The 14318-nt window shown below is 41.6% G+C and overlaps 1 protein-coding gene across 1 annotated transcript in view; it reads left to right on the forward strand.

The window, feature by feature from the left end:
* Positions 1-14318, forward strand: part of DDX10 (DEAD-box helicase 10) — a 178229-nt gene that overhangs the window by 25374 nt on the left and 138537 nt on the right. Inside the window, exon 10 of the mRNA XM_032099331.1 lies at positions 8326-8427. Coding sequence (XP_031955222.1) covers positions 8326-8427 — 102 coding nt within the window. The remainder of the gene's footprint in view (positions 1-8325; positions 8428-14318) is intronic.

A 14318-nucleotide genomic window follows, 5' to 3' on the forward strand; every position in this document is an offset into this window, starting at 1 on the left:
GGCAATCCATTTGCTCCAAGTAGCGTCGGTGGCGTGATGCGTGGAGGGAATCTTTCCTTTGAACATCCACCCCAGCACCGGTAGTCGGGGTGCCAGGAGGAGTTGTGCCTCTGTGCCGATTACTTCTGAGGCAGCCTGGACTCCTTCATAAGCTGCCAGGATTTCCTTCTCTGTGGGAGTGTAGTTGGCTTCAGATCCTCTGTAGCTTCGGCTCCAGAATCCCAGTGGTCGGCCCCGAGTCTCACCAGGCACCTTCTGCCAGAGGCTCCAGGACAGACCCTTGTTCCCGGCTGCAGAGTAGAGCACGTTCTTCACCTCTGGTCCTGTCCTGACTGGGCCAAGGGCTACGGCGTGAGCAATTTCCTGTTTGATCTGGGCGAAGGCCTGCTGCTGTTCAGGGCCCCAGTGGAAATCATTCTTCTTGCGGGTAACCAGGTAGAGAGGACTCACGATCTGGCTGTACTCGGGAATGTGCATCCTCCAGAAACCTATAGCACCTAGGAAAGCTTGTGTTTCCTTCTTGTTGGTCGGCGGAGACATTGCTGTGATCTTATTGATGACCTCAATGGGAATCTGACGTCGTCCATCTTGCCACTTTACTCCCAGGAACTGGATCTCTCGGGCAGGTCCCTTGACCTTGCTCTTCTTGATGGCAAAACCAGCTTGCAGGAGAATTTGAATTATTCTCTCTCCTTTCTCAAACACTTCGGTTGCGGTGTTCCCCCACACAATGATGTCATCAATGTACTGCAGATGTTCTGGAGCCTCACCCTTTTCTAGTGCAGTCTGGATCAGTCCATGACAGATGGTGGGACTGTGCTTCCACCCCTGGGGCAGTCGGTTCCAGGTGTACTGCACGCCTCTCCAGGTGAAGGCAAACTGAGGCCTGCACTCTGCTGCCAGAGGAATGGAGAAAAATGCATTGGCAATGTCAATAGTGGCGTACCACTTTGCTGCTTTGGACTCCAGCTCGTACTGGAGCTCCAACATGTCTGGCACGGCAGCGCTCAACGGTGGAGTCACTTCATTCAGGGCACGATAGTCCACAGTCAATCTCCATTCCCCGTCAGACTTGCGCACAGGCCAGATGGGGCTGTTGAAGGGTGAGTGGGTCTTGCTGACCACCCCTTGACTCTCCAGCTCACGGATCATCTTGTGGATGGGGATCACAGCATCTCGATTTGTCCGATACTGCCGGCGGTGCACTGTCGAGGTGGCAATTGGCACTCGTTGCTCTTCCACTTTCAGGAGCCCAACTGCAGAAGGATTCTCAGATAGTCCAGGCAGGGTGTTCAATTGCCTAATGCCCTCTGCCTCCACAGCAGCAATCCCAAATGCCCACCTGAGTCCTTTTGGGTCTTTGTAGTAGCCATTCCGGAGGAAGTCTATGCCCAGAATACACGGGGCCTCTGGGCCGGTCACAATCGGATGCTTTTGCCACTCCTTCCCAGTCAGGCTCACCTCAGCTTCCAAAAGGGTCAACTGCTGTGATCCCCCGGTCACCCCAGCAATGGATACAGGTTCTGCCCCCACATGTCCCGATGGCATTAAAGTACACTGTGCTCCAGTATCAACCAATGCATCATATTTTTGTGGCTCTGATGTGCCAGGCCATCGGATCCACACCGTCCAGAAAACTCGGTTCTCCCGTGCCTCTTCCTGGCTAGAGGCAGGGCCCCTCTAGCCCTGGTTATCATTCTTTCCCTGGGCGTACATGCTCGAGGTACCTTCAAGGGGATCCGACATATCATCCTCCCTTCTGTAGTGCCTGGCAGCTCGGTCACGGGAGGCTGAGGCTACCTTCACCTTAGCGGAACCCCCTCGGTTAGTGCCTCCCTCCTTGAGTTCACGCACCCGCGCTGCCAGGGCAGAGGTGGGTTTCCCATCCCACCTTCTCATGTCTTCCCCATGCTCACACAGGAAAAACCACAGCTCAGCTCGTGGGGTGTACCCTCTCTCTCTCGCAGGGGGACGACGGGCTCTGACTTGGGGGCCTGTGACTCGCACTGGTGCCACGCTGACCCTCCTCATCTCCTCCCTCATCTCCTCCCTCATCTCCTCCCTCATCTCCTTCATCTCCTCTTTGAGGTCCTGGACCACAGCAGAGACATGAGCTTTTAGCGGGCCATTGATCATGCTGTCATAATGCCTGAGCCTGTTGGCAACAGAGCCCACTGTTTCTCGGGTATTGTCAGTATCAATCGTTGCAATGAAGGTGGTGTATTGTGATGGCCCTAGCCTTGCCAGGTTCCACATCATCTGTCCTGTGCACCTGACCTTATCGGGGTCATTATCATGCTGTCCATCCTTCCCAAAGAGTACCTCTAATATTGCCACCTCTCTTAGCTGTTGGATCCCTTGCTCGAGTGTCTTCCACTGCATTCTATGATGATACTCCTGCATTCTTTCTTTGTGAATGAACCTTTCTCTCACACTCATTAAGAGCCGCTCCCAAAGAGAGAGAGGCCCTGGCTCCCTCACAAATATCTGGTCCACACCTGGGTCCTGGGTCAACGATCCCAGATACCTTGCCTCACCACTATCCAGTTGCACACTTGTGCCCATAAGGTCCCAAACCCGAAGCAGCCAGGTGGTATAAGGCTCACGCCCCCTTCGCACAATGTCGTTTCGCATAGCACGGAGACTGTCGTGCGACAGGGACTCAGTGATGACTTCTGGCTCTGGCTCTCCTGCTGGTTGTGAGGACCCTGGTTGCCCATCATCATTGACTGGTCGTACTGATTTGGTCTTATACTTCCTCCTTTGCACAGGGGCGACTGCTGCTGGCTGTGGTTGTCCTTGTGGTTCAGCTGAAGCCTGGATGGTTGTAACATCCGTGGGTTCCACTGCTGCACCATCGGACTCACCCTCTTTGGGGCAGGGAGAGGGTTTTTCACTAGCTGAGGAGGTGTATTCCCTTAGCAATTGGCATATCTCCTGGCGCACCTGGCCCATCTCCTGGCACATCTCCTTGCGCACCTGGCCCATCTCCTGGCATATCTCCTGGCGCACCTGACCCATCTCCTGGCATATCCCCTGGCGCACCTGACCCATCTCTTGGCACATCTCCTGCATCCCTTTTGCCAGTACCCCCACCCAGTTTGGGTAGTCCATTTCTGAGGTGGACTGTTGGGCAGTATCAGTCTGTGGGGCGGGATCTCTAGTGTCTGGGGCTGTGGCAGGCTCTGGCTCTGGGGTAGGATCTCTAGTGTCTGGGGCCGTGTCAGGCTCTGGGGCAGGATCAGGCTCTGGGGTAGGAACTCTACTCTCTGGGGCCATGTCAGGTTCTGGGGCAGGATCAGGCTCTGGGGTAGGATCTCTAGTCTCTGGGGCTGGTGTCCGGGTAGATATCCAAGCCAATCTCAACTTATCCTTGAATGCTAAATAGAGTAGGCCTATCAGCAGCAGATGGTTAGTATTCAGAGGGAATTTAAACCCTTCGAAAATTGATGGGGTGGGCCCAAAGAACTGGTTGAGGGGTTGGGAGAAAACTTCCCCTGGTGTCATTTCCTCACAGAAGGTACCATTGTTAACATAACCCCAAAAACATGTGCTCAGTGTGTGATAGCTGTTTATCCATGTGCCCACATTCCGGAGGAAGTTAAAAACCCATGAATTCCTCACCTTCTCGACCCATAACGCAAGCTGGATAACAGCAATGGTAGCCTTAGTCAGAGGACCCATATTCAAGTAAGGAGCTGCAAAGGGGAAGAATATAGCCACGGCCACATGCCACCCAAACCAGGGTAAACTAGACCACATAGTGCTGCCTAACAAGGTTCCAATATCCAGCACACAAAATAAAGTTATCCAGGAACTGTTATTCCTTTTTCACCTCTATCTCTTAATGCCCTCGAGCCCCACGTTGGGCGCCAAGATCTGTCTCGGTTTTGAAAGACAGGTGTCTGCTAAGGAAGGCAGAGGCCCCCCCTTGAAGTGGCAGATATAACCCCTTTTCCCTCCAAGTTATTATATTTTGAAATCAAGAGCCTTTAGGCGAAGATGTGGGAAATAGGAATAACAGTTCTTTACTATATATATATATATATATGTATATAACCAGTCAAACAAAACAACAACAACTATGGCAGTAACAGCAATCACAAACCCAGTGCCAGCCTTCTCGGCTGTCAGGCTATTTCCCCTCGGGTGCAGTTCCGCTCGCAGCCGGCAGGGGCGCTGGCGGCTCCCGGTGAGCAGGGCAGGTGCGATGGTTCCCCCGCGGCTGCAGGGGGCGCTCCGGAGCGAGCTCGGGACACACGCGGCGCCGGTGCTCCGGGGATCCCGGGAAGGGATGGGACAAAGGCTTCACAAACCGCTGGGCAGCCGATCCCGGACTCTCAGGAACAGCAGGCTGGAACGGCAGGGACGAACGCAAATCCCGGGTGGCAGACGAGATGTATCCAGATGGGAAAAAAGCCCACGGAGGCCCAGGCAGGCAGGGCGAGCAGGGCTACAGCGTAGCGAAAGCTCGAAGCAGCAGCGGAGCAGGGCAGCCACAGCTCGGCCTCCAGCAGGGCAGGGAAAGCGGCTTTTGGGGGTCCCGGCGTTGTTTCCAGCAGGAAGAAAGAACGGCCAAAAAGAAAGAAGCAGCAGCTCCTTTCTCTGCAGCTTCTCTCCCCGGACGCTCAGAGCGAACTGACTCCACACCCAGGTGTAGACAAAGGAGTAGCCAGGTCCGCCCCACTCCCCTTTTGTCTTTCTTAAGTACAGCTATTTGTCCCCTAGCAACATGCATATGGGAGAAAATTCCTTTAACAGAGAAAAAACAGACTAAACTAAAACCCCAACACACATTATGAGGTTTTTGGTTTTTTTTTGAGAAATAAGATAATACTCTGCCCAAGTAAAACTCCTTTCTTACAGGCTGCATTTTGCTTTCTTTATCTAAACGTCCACTGAACAGATGCACACCTTGCCAGATGGTATTTAAGATAGTTTGGTTTTTTCTGTGATGTTTTGTTTTTCATGTTTAGCTCTAAGGAACAGTGTTATTATTAAACTGTTTGTTTTAATTAATTAAGTCATGATTACAGTACAAAATGGGCAAAGACTGTTCCTCCTTAACTTCAAATATTTTTAAACTATTGGCATTTAAAAGAGAATGTTTCCAAAACATGTAAGGAAAAGGATTGCACTGCATCAGTAGTTATCAGATGTCTTTCAGTCCCTTTGAATTTCTGAAGGAATAGCTCTGAGAAATATTTGTGTTGCTTTTTTTCCCCTCTTAATAGGTGGCAAAAGATGAGAAAGTATAGGTGCTTGAAAACTTCTCTCTTCTTTGTCTATTTTTTCATGTGATTATTTCTTTACTTAGCTGTAGTACTACTACAATAAGTACTGCAAAAAGGCTTCACAAGACTTAATGTAAACATTGAAATAGTCGTTGTCCATAGATAGCAGATATAATGCTTGGCGTTTTTTGTGAATTACCTATGGAATGTGCCTTTAGGATTTGTACTTTCTGAAAAGATAACTGACTCAGCATGTAATGAGTTTAGCCCTAATAGCATGAGCTCAACTTGTAAGGATCAGAATGAAGGTTTATCTGATCCTGCATCCTCTTTCAGAGTGACTTTGTGGATACTGCTGGGAAGATATACAAGCAAAACAAATGTAGAATGATTTTTCCTGTACTGTATCATTGGAGATTTTGGTTTTGTGGCTTGTAGAGAGGATATCTGCACTCTCTGTCCTTTGATGAGTATTTCTTCCGTGATTTCTATTACTCTGGCCTTTCACAGTGTTTTGCACACTGAATAAAAGAGATACGAAAAAGAAACAATTTAATAGTGCCAAGTCAGGTAGTCTGTGATAAGAAATACCGCAAGCAACAAAACTATACAAATTACTTCGTGCCTTTGGCTAACTTTAAGGAATCTGAAAAAATCATCATTTTTATGGGTTTATATAGTACAATCAAGACTTTTCTTGACAAATGATGAAGATTGTTAAGAGATTTAACAGAGATTCTTTCCAGATATCAGATCATTCACGTAGCTCTTGTTGGAATCCTTTCCCTTTCATATCATCTGCTTTGGAGAGAAGAGCAGAACTGTGTTATTCTGTACTCTAAATTGGTGAGACTGATATTGGCAGCAACATTATCTGTGTCTTCCTGTCTGGTAGATAAGAGAGTATTTTCATCCTTCTTTCCAACAGTGCTCTGAGAGCTCAGGTTTTTTTGATGAATAATTGGCTGTCTTGGTAGTATGATCATCAATTTTTACAATAAAATGTGAAGTCCTCTAAGGTTCAGTGGCTTTCCAGGATTTCACTGCTTGTTCAGGTAGTGGCAGTGTCCGACAGGCACCCACCTTGCAGATGTATCATTTGGAATTTGGTTGGGTTGAAATACATAGAACTTTCTTAAAAGGTGCACTTGGTCTCTGTAAGCAAGTTATTCTCAACCTTAATTGTTGTATAAAGGGTACAAACATTCATGGGATGTTTGGTCAGCAGTGACAACATGCTTGGTAAAGATAATAAATTGCCTTAAGCCAAACATATGTATTGCTTTAGACGTCTTTTTTAAGAAAGACTGTGCAAGCTGATACTTCTATATTAAGAACATTTTAGATCTACTACTGAAATGGATTAAAATCAAGTCATTATAGTTTTTGTACAGTACCAAAGTACTCTTATCAATCCATGTACAATCAGTAAATTCAAATGATGTTGGCATGTAACAGATATTCTGCTTTTGTATCAATTCTATTTCTGTGTAGTATTTCAAAATCTAGAATGTAAAGGTTAAAATTTCGTGATGAAAACATTTACTAGACATTTGTAAATTGTCTTTAGAAGTCGGTCTCCAAACCTATCAGATACAGCACTGGGGAAAAAAAAATCCCAGGCATCCAAGAGCATTTTGTTGTGATTTTTCAAATTCATCAAATGAAAGCAGAAAGCTGTAATAAAAGCTGTCAGACTATTTTAACTGCAGATTTTGTTGCTACTTCCCTTGCTTACTGTGCTGTGACAGATAGTGTTTATAGTTTTCAAACAATTCTGCAGTACTGTTTCTGCCAAGTGATAACTGTTTATCCTTGGAGAAGTGTGGGCTCCCTGTATTCCACTTGAAATGATTTTTATCAGTTAATACTATGATTCTTGTTTGGTGTGCCTGAGAACATCCTTCTGTGCTCCCTGGCCTCCCTAAGAAAGGGAGTTCAAAGCTGCTCTGCAGAGCAACTTACCAGTCTGGTTTTGCTTTGTCCTACACATTGCTCTCATCAGTTGGTTATGAGTTGGGTTCTGTCCAATTCTGGCATACTTCTGAAATTCAGTTGACATTTTTTTTTTCTTGGTAATGTAGGACTGTGCAATATTTTGTTATCAATCTGTACTCATAAGAACTATTTGTAAATACAAACAAGGAAACAGTGTAAGAGCTACAGTAGATACAGACTTAGTGCATGCAAGCTCATCATTACCCATTTCTTCAAAACAACTTAAACCCATTGCATTGTTTGTTTACTAATGCTGTTGGGTACTTTTTTCTATATGAATGTCCTGAAGTCAGTAGATGTGCTAAAAGCAGGAGCTGATATTTTATTGCACAAAAAGAAAATGATCAAGAAGATGCTTTAAGCATAAATTAACTGATTTTTTAATGTCTTTGCTAACTGTGTATCTTGAGCAATTACCAGCTCATCTACATTTGATACAGCTGTTAAGTGCACTGAAGAGTGAATGCTAGATACATTCTTATGGGATCAGTCTGATTGTACCTTTTCTTTTGCAGCTGAAAACTGCTTCTGTAAATGAAAGAGCTCCTGTTTTTATGCTTTTCTTTCAGTGATGTCTCTGTGACCTGTTAGCCTTTACTGAACATGTAAGAAGGAGTTGTTATTTGAGACCAAGGCACTGACCCTTTCATAACCTTCCCTGTCTTTGACTTGCAGGTTATGCAAAGAGAATCACGTTTTTACCAAGTGTTAAACCTTGCCTTTTGGTGAAGGGTGAATGCAAGTAGCTGGATTTTCTAGTATTGTAATCAAAGTACACTTTGATCAAGTATCATTTGTTTGCCACTAATACTTCAAATTGAGGGAAGAAGAGAGTCACTGATCTGAATCCATGTCTTAGCCCTAGATGTTTAGAACTCTAGGTGTAGTTTTAAGATCAGGTCAAGTGGGGCTATTGGCAAGTCACTTAACTGGTTTGCCTCTTCTTTTCCCTTTGGTAAGTGAGAATTTTTGTCTGTTCTTTGGGCTGCTTATAAGGAATCAAATATAAATTCTCATTGGCTATTGAAAACATCAGCAAAAAATGTAATTTTTTCATGTTTGCTTGAGGTTTCTTTTTTTCCCTTCTGATCAGGTACAAAGAAGGTGGTGAAGCTTTGTTAGTATTGCTTCCTTCAGAAGAAAAAGGCATGGTGGAACAGCTGGCACAGAGGAAAGTACCTATCAGTGAAATCAAGTAAGTGGCTAATGGCTTGTCTGTTATTCAGCCTTTTTTCAGCAAGAGTAATGTATGCTGAGTCTATGACTATCTTGATAAAGTGCTTTAATTGCCTGGAGCTGGACAAATCAGAGAAATGAATTAGTTTTGGTAGTGTTGTAGAAGGAAAAGACCTTAAGAGGTTACCTATTTTATTGCTGTTCCCAAAGGCAGGATGAGCTGCACAAATCATTCTTATCAGATGCCAATTAATATATTCACAGTTTCCCAAAGAGACCTCATCCATACTTAACAGTTACTACCATTAGCATTTTTTTCTTCAAGTGTCTGATAAGACTTGTAAGTAATTTAAATGAAATATTTCTTTTGTCTTGTGCCAAGAATATATGGAAAAATGATGTATTCTCTTACTCTTTGCAGCTACTTTTTATGTAATTGAACATGATAATGCTTTCTTTCTCTTTTGCAGATTAAACAATTACAATTTTTTTAATCTGTCCCTGTATGTTTTTATTGCTGTTATCATTTTTGTTTCTCCTACTTGTTTTTTCTTTAGTTCTAGACTATTTCTCCAATTTGTCATGACCTTTCTGAATCAGTTAGTTGAAGGACAGGATGTAAAAAATGGTCAGTTTTCATACTAAAGAGAGTGTTCCAAGGGAAACCTGTAAAGAGCTATGCTACCTGTACAAATAGAACTGACTTTGAAGGAGTTGCAGAAGCATATAACAATACCAGCTAAAAATAAAAAAGCATGTTTCCATTTTCTGTTAAATGCAGAGTAATGGATATGTAGGAAACACAAAAACCCAATTGTAAAAATATTAGAAAAAAAGATTACCACTAAAAGAATTGCTGGTAGTTTCTTATTTAGCAGCTGTAGGTAGGAAGGAGTTTACTGTTCTCTGAGCCTGTCAGTCTGATGTTGAATTAAAAGAGAAAAGAGAATGTGAAGGAAATATAGAAGAAGAATTGAAAACAAGCCAAAAAATGTGATATGAGTCTGACTCCATTTTTAGCACTTAGAAAGTTCAGGTCACACCATGCCAAAAATTGTACAGTAGAGATAAAATAAATCAGGGAAGGACGACAAGGCAGAAAATGTAAGTTTCTGTATGAGTGGGTATGAGCAAAGCTAGGACTGTTTTACTTTGAAAAGCTGTGGTTTGCATGTGAAGATACGGATATCTAAGCAAAGAAGATAATTAACTATGCAGAATTTGTCTGTAGAACAATTGTTTTTGAGAAGAAATCAAATTAGGATCAAACTTTAGGTGGTTATTTACACCTCATTGCTTAAATCTTCAGGTTTGCTCAAAATTTACAAGTTGCCATCTCTTCAGAGAATAGAAACAGATAATAGAGACAATGCATATAGCACTTGCTGGATTTAAGGTTTAGTTGTTTTTTTTTTTAACTATTTTTGTTGTATAGGATATGCCATTTCAAAGGCTCTTCTGAACTGTAGTGACTGCTGTTTCTGTGTAACAAACTGAGTACACAGCAACTGGTGAAGTAAATCCACCTCTTCTGGTCAAACACGTGTATCAAATCCATGTAGGATGCGCAGGAACTTCAAACATAAACAATTTTTGCTAAAACAGTGAAATAAGGACTAGAATGCAGTTCAACAACTACTTAATGACAAACCCAAACAAAACCACACCAAGTGAATGTGGATCATATCAGTAAAGAAACTGAAGTATGATATTTTCTTTTCCTTTAAGCATTATAGTACTTTAAAAGGATCTGCTGTATAACCACTTCAGTAAATAATCTCTTTTTCTAAACTTCATCATTTTCCTTCTTAAAATGGTAGTTATTCAAGTAATTTATCTTACTTTTATATTCAGTAAATAAATATCTGATCTCATGCACATTATAAGTATTCCCCCTTTCCTTGTCAGCTAAGCTTTTATCTTCTTAAGTAATGGTGTTAATTGTTTGAACAGCTTATCAAGGGAAGTGATAAAAAAGCCTGTATTTATCCATGTAAATAGAAATCTGTGTTTTTGTACTGGGATAATAATCCAAATTTTTTACCCCAAATAAATGCATACTATATTTATAATCCAAGTTAGGTGGCTCTCTGGGGAGATATTCATGGCTGCATCTCTTAACATATTGTTGCTAATCTGATGTTACTTTAATGGAAAACTCTGCTTTTTTTTTTTTTTTTTAACACCACCCCAAAAATTCATTCTTGTAGCAAGCCTTTAGGACATATGTATAATAAACACATTTAAGTAATGTTCTTAATTGGAATCATTATGAGAAAAGTCAGGGCTTTTGATTGATAACATATTTTAACAGCCTGCCCCAAGATCCAGTTTTTCAATCTGCAAAACAAACTTTAATAGAATTTGTAACATCATGATGAACAGGAATGCTTTCACTTAGAATTGTCTGCCTAGTGTGTTAAGATTTAAAAGGTGTAGCATTGTACTTGGAAGAGGCTAACTAAAATCCTTAAAAAGTTATCCTTGTAATTACTTGTGGATTGAAAACCAATTTAATTCTAGAAGTTTTGAACTACAAATTTTCTCATGCTGTTTACTTCTAGCCAGTTTCCTAATTAATCCAACCCCTGTGCGTTTTGTAAGTTTATAAATTGTTTAAGAAGTTGCATCAACCCATGGACCATGTTCCAGGTCTTCTGGTGAAGTCTTCTCCTGTTGTTTGTCTTATTCACCTAATTATAGATTCTCAAGAATTCTTGCTTGGGAATCAGAAGATAATGAGCATTGCCTACTGCCCACAGAGTGTAACTCGTCAAGTTTCTGAAATTCTCTCAGCAAGCTTTTTTTCAAAAGCTTCTTTCTAAAACATTGTCAATTCAAGTGTTTGTTTTGCTGTTCTTGTTAACCTGTTGTCTGGTATAGTGGTCAGAAGAACTCTGTGACTTTTCTTATTTTGTATTTTTTGATTTGCAAATTATTTTTAATGTTCTTTTATTTCATTTAGACAGTCTTTTTGAAACAGTTCCATAATTTGAAAGTAGAAAGAGGAAGAACTTTTCTGTTTTCCTGGATACCTATTCAAAAGACTAGGGTTTAGGCTCTTTTCCTAATTTTCAGTTTTAAATCTAAGCTGCCTGTAGAGGTTTGAAGTAAACTAGTCCCTTCTAATCAGCACAAGCTGCCAATTTACAGGTAGTGCTTTTAACAGTACATAACTAATTCATTGTTCAAACCGAGCAAGAGAAAGTGCAAAATATGCAGTAGTAAATATCAGATCTTAGAACATTCAAATATGGTAAAAAAGGTACTCTGGAAGTATTAAATAGTATGTACATTTGTGTAAGGCATCTGTAATCTCCTAGTTTTCCGTGCAAGCTGTAAACTGAAATTATTTTTGATAGTATTTTGAGGTTACTTTGTTGCATCCAACTTTGTTGGATAAAAAGATAGGAGGTGCTTCCTCAGGTGTAACCATAACAGATTTTGTGTGTAGAAAATTTTACCAAAGGAAGTGCAAGTGTATAGATACCCATGATGTAGTATCGCTTTCTTTAATCTTATGACAAAAAGTGTTTTTTGAAGAAAACAGCAGTAACAACATAGCACCTTTTTTTCTTTTTTTACCTTTCTCACAGTGGATAATACTTAGATATGTATTCCACATTAATACCATTAATATAGGGTACTGTTAATATAGGGAATCTGCTAAAACTCACTGCCTCCCAGTTGCCATAGTTACTGTAAGACAATCATGAGTGCCACTAATCAGTGTGGTTATGTGCCTGTGTGTGATCTGCTGGTGTGAGCCTTCCTTAGGTCCCAGGCCTCCCCACTCCCTCCAGCCTTCAGGTTGCCTAGTGTAACCATAGGGAGCCACGTTGCAGACTGAGAGCACGGTGCAAAACCTGCTGCTGCTGCTTGGAAGCTGAGTCGAGTATGGAAACTGTTTTGCTCCATCAGGGCAGCAGGGTCTCTTAGGTGGTCGCTGGTCTTTTTGCTTAAATTCTGCTTTGGAGAGGAGTGGTGAAAAGACAATGTCTAGTTAAAACAGTGCTTGTATCCTAGTATTAAAACCAGGGAAAATGAGAGGAAATCAAGCTGTGTATCAATGGGGAAATTTGGAGATTGGCCAAGCAAGCTGAGTTTGTGTTTCCATCATGACAAGTCAAGTGTGGCATTTATGCAACTGGTAGGCGAAACTGTAGCTTCAGAAAGTTGTACTGCTTCTTAAAGGTAAGATACATGATCACAGAGGAAGAAATAACCAGCCTACTTAAAATGGCAATGTTATAAAATCCCCTTCTATGGTTGGTTTTAGCTCACTGGTCCTTAGCATTTAGGCAAGCTTATAAATTATGGTAATTCATTTAAGTGTTTAGCTTTTACGTTTGTGTCTCCTAATAGTCACATGTATACAATTTATTGTAAAGGGTTTTATTTGTTTAGAAAGAAATAACATACAAACTCATTAAAGCCAAAGTCCAATTTAACAATCACCAGCTTTCTCATTTTTTGAATCCCAGCAGTAGAGGAAGATGACAGTGGGTGACTGCCATGGTACGGTGTTGGAGAAGAGAGAATCCAGTACTATTCCTCTTTTTTTTGATATTCAGGTGTTGCAAATTTGCTCATTCATTAACAAACACATAAGCTCAAAATGTGCCTGGGGTACCATGTTCTTAATTGACATTGCTTAGATTTATACCACATTATCTAGCCATGCTTTTGAATGTGAAGTATCTTGTGGGTTTTGTCTTTTTCAAACCCTTTTCTTGCAAATTTCAATCAAATTACTCAAAATTTATATGCAGTCTACAAAATGTTGCTGTATTTTTTCTAGAATTGTTGTCTGTTATGCTTGGAGCCTCAATGACATATAGTCTCTTATAAATAATGAATCATATTCCTACAGTAATCAAGTCATAGAAAATAATGAGTAATAGCATGTCCAGGTGAGAATTGGAACTTGGTAAGCATTTTGAGTTTGACAGTGGCAGCAGGGAGTAGTTGGCAGTCTCAGCTACTCTTTGAGTACTGCTCCAAGGCCATTTTTGCATTACTTGAAGATTTCACATAAACCGTGTTTCCCTATTTTATGAGAATGTACAACTGCCAGATGCTTTCCTGACACCAGATACGACGTCTGCTGTTTCTTTCCCATTCTTAAGACCTGTTAATGCTGCTATGGAGGATAATCAAACTGATGAATCATATTTTGCTTCTGACTAAGCTGTGTTAGCTGTTGTGTATTTGCTTATTTTCTTTAGGTCCTTACAAATTGTTTTTTTTGGTATCAAGAAAAAGTTAATTGTTTAACTTCCTTTTTGTGCCCTTTGAATATGAGCACTGTATTTGCCTGGCCTGTCTGATAGGACTTTTTTTCCCTCATCTCAGATGAGTTCTTAAGATTAGATACAACTATGACTCAAAGTGCTTTTACTTTCTCTAGTTGCTATGGAGCAAATTTATTTTGACCCAGCTGATTTATCTGAGTACTTGGTCGCCCATGATTTGTGATTCTGGTGTGAGCTTGCACTGTGCTGTAGCTGTTGTTAGCTGACTGATTGCAGCTGCCACTTTGAGTGAAGACAAGGAGAAAAGGCACTGGCTAATTTAAGGGCTTTGGGGTCATCTCTTAACAGCTTTCCCATAACTTAGCAGCAATCCACTACTTTTCTGGACTTATTACTGATGTTCATATTAATTTTTTTATAACTCATGCTATTCCTTCTTTACTTTTTCTATCATTATATTCCAAAGATTTTTTGGTCGGTTTGTCCCCCACTCAATTTTTCATGCTTCTTTTTTTCTTTCTTATGTCTTTACACTTTTAGAGCCAATTGTGTGTTGTCTGGAAACTGGAACTCAAGTTTTTTGATCTTTCACTAAAACTGCAGCTAAACAGTGCTTGTATACACTGTAGTTTTGCCCTGGCTGTATCTGAACAGA

Source organism: Corvus moneduloides, chromosome 2 (genome assembly GCF_009650955.1).
Source record: "Corvus moneduloides isolate bCorMon1 chromosome 2, bCorMon1.pri, whole genome shotgun sequence".
In the NCBI taxonomy this organism is placed as follows: domain Eukaryota; kingdom Metazoa; phylum Chordata; class Aves; order Passeriformes; family Corvidae; genus Corvus; species Corvus moneduloides.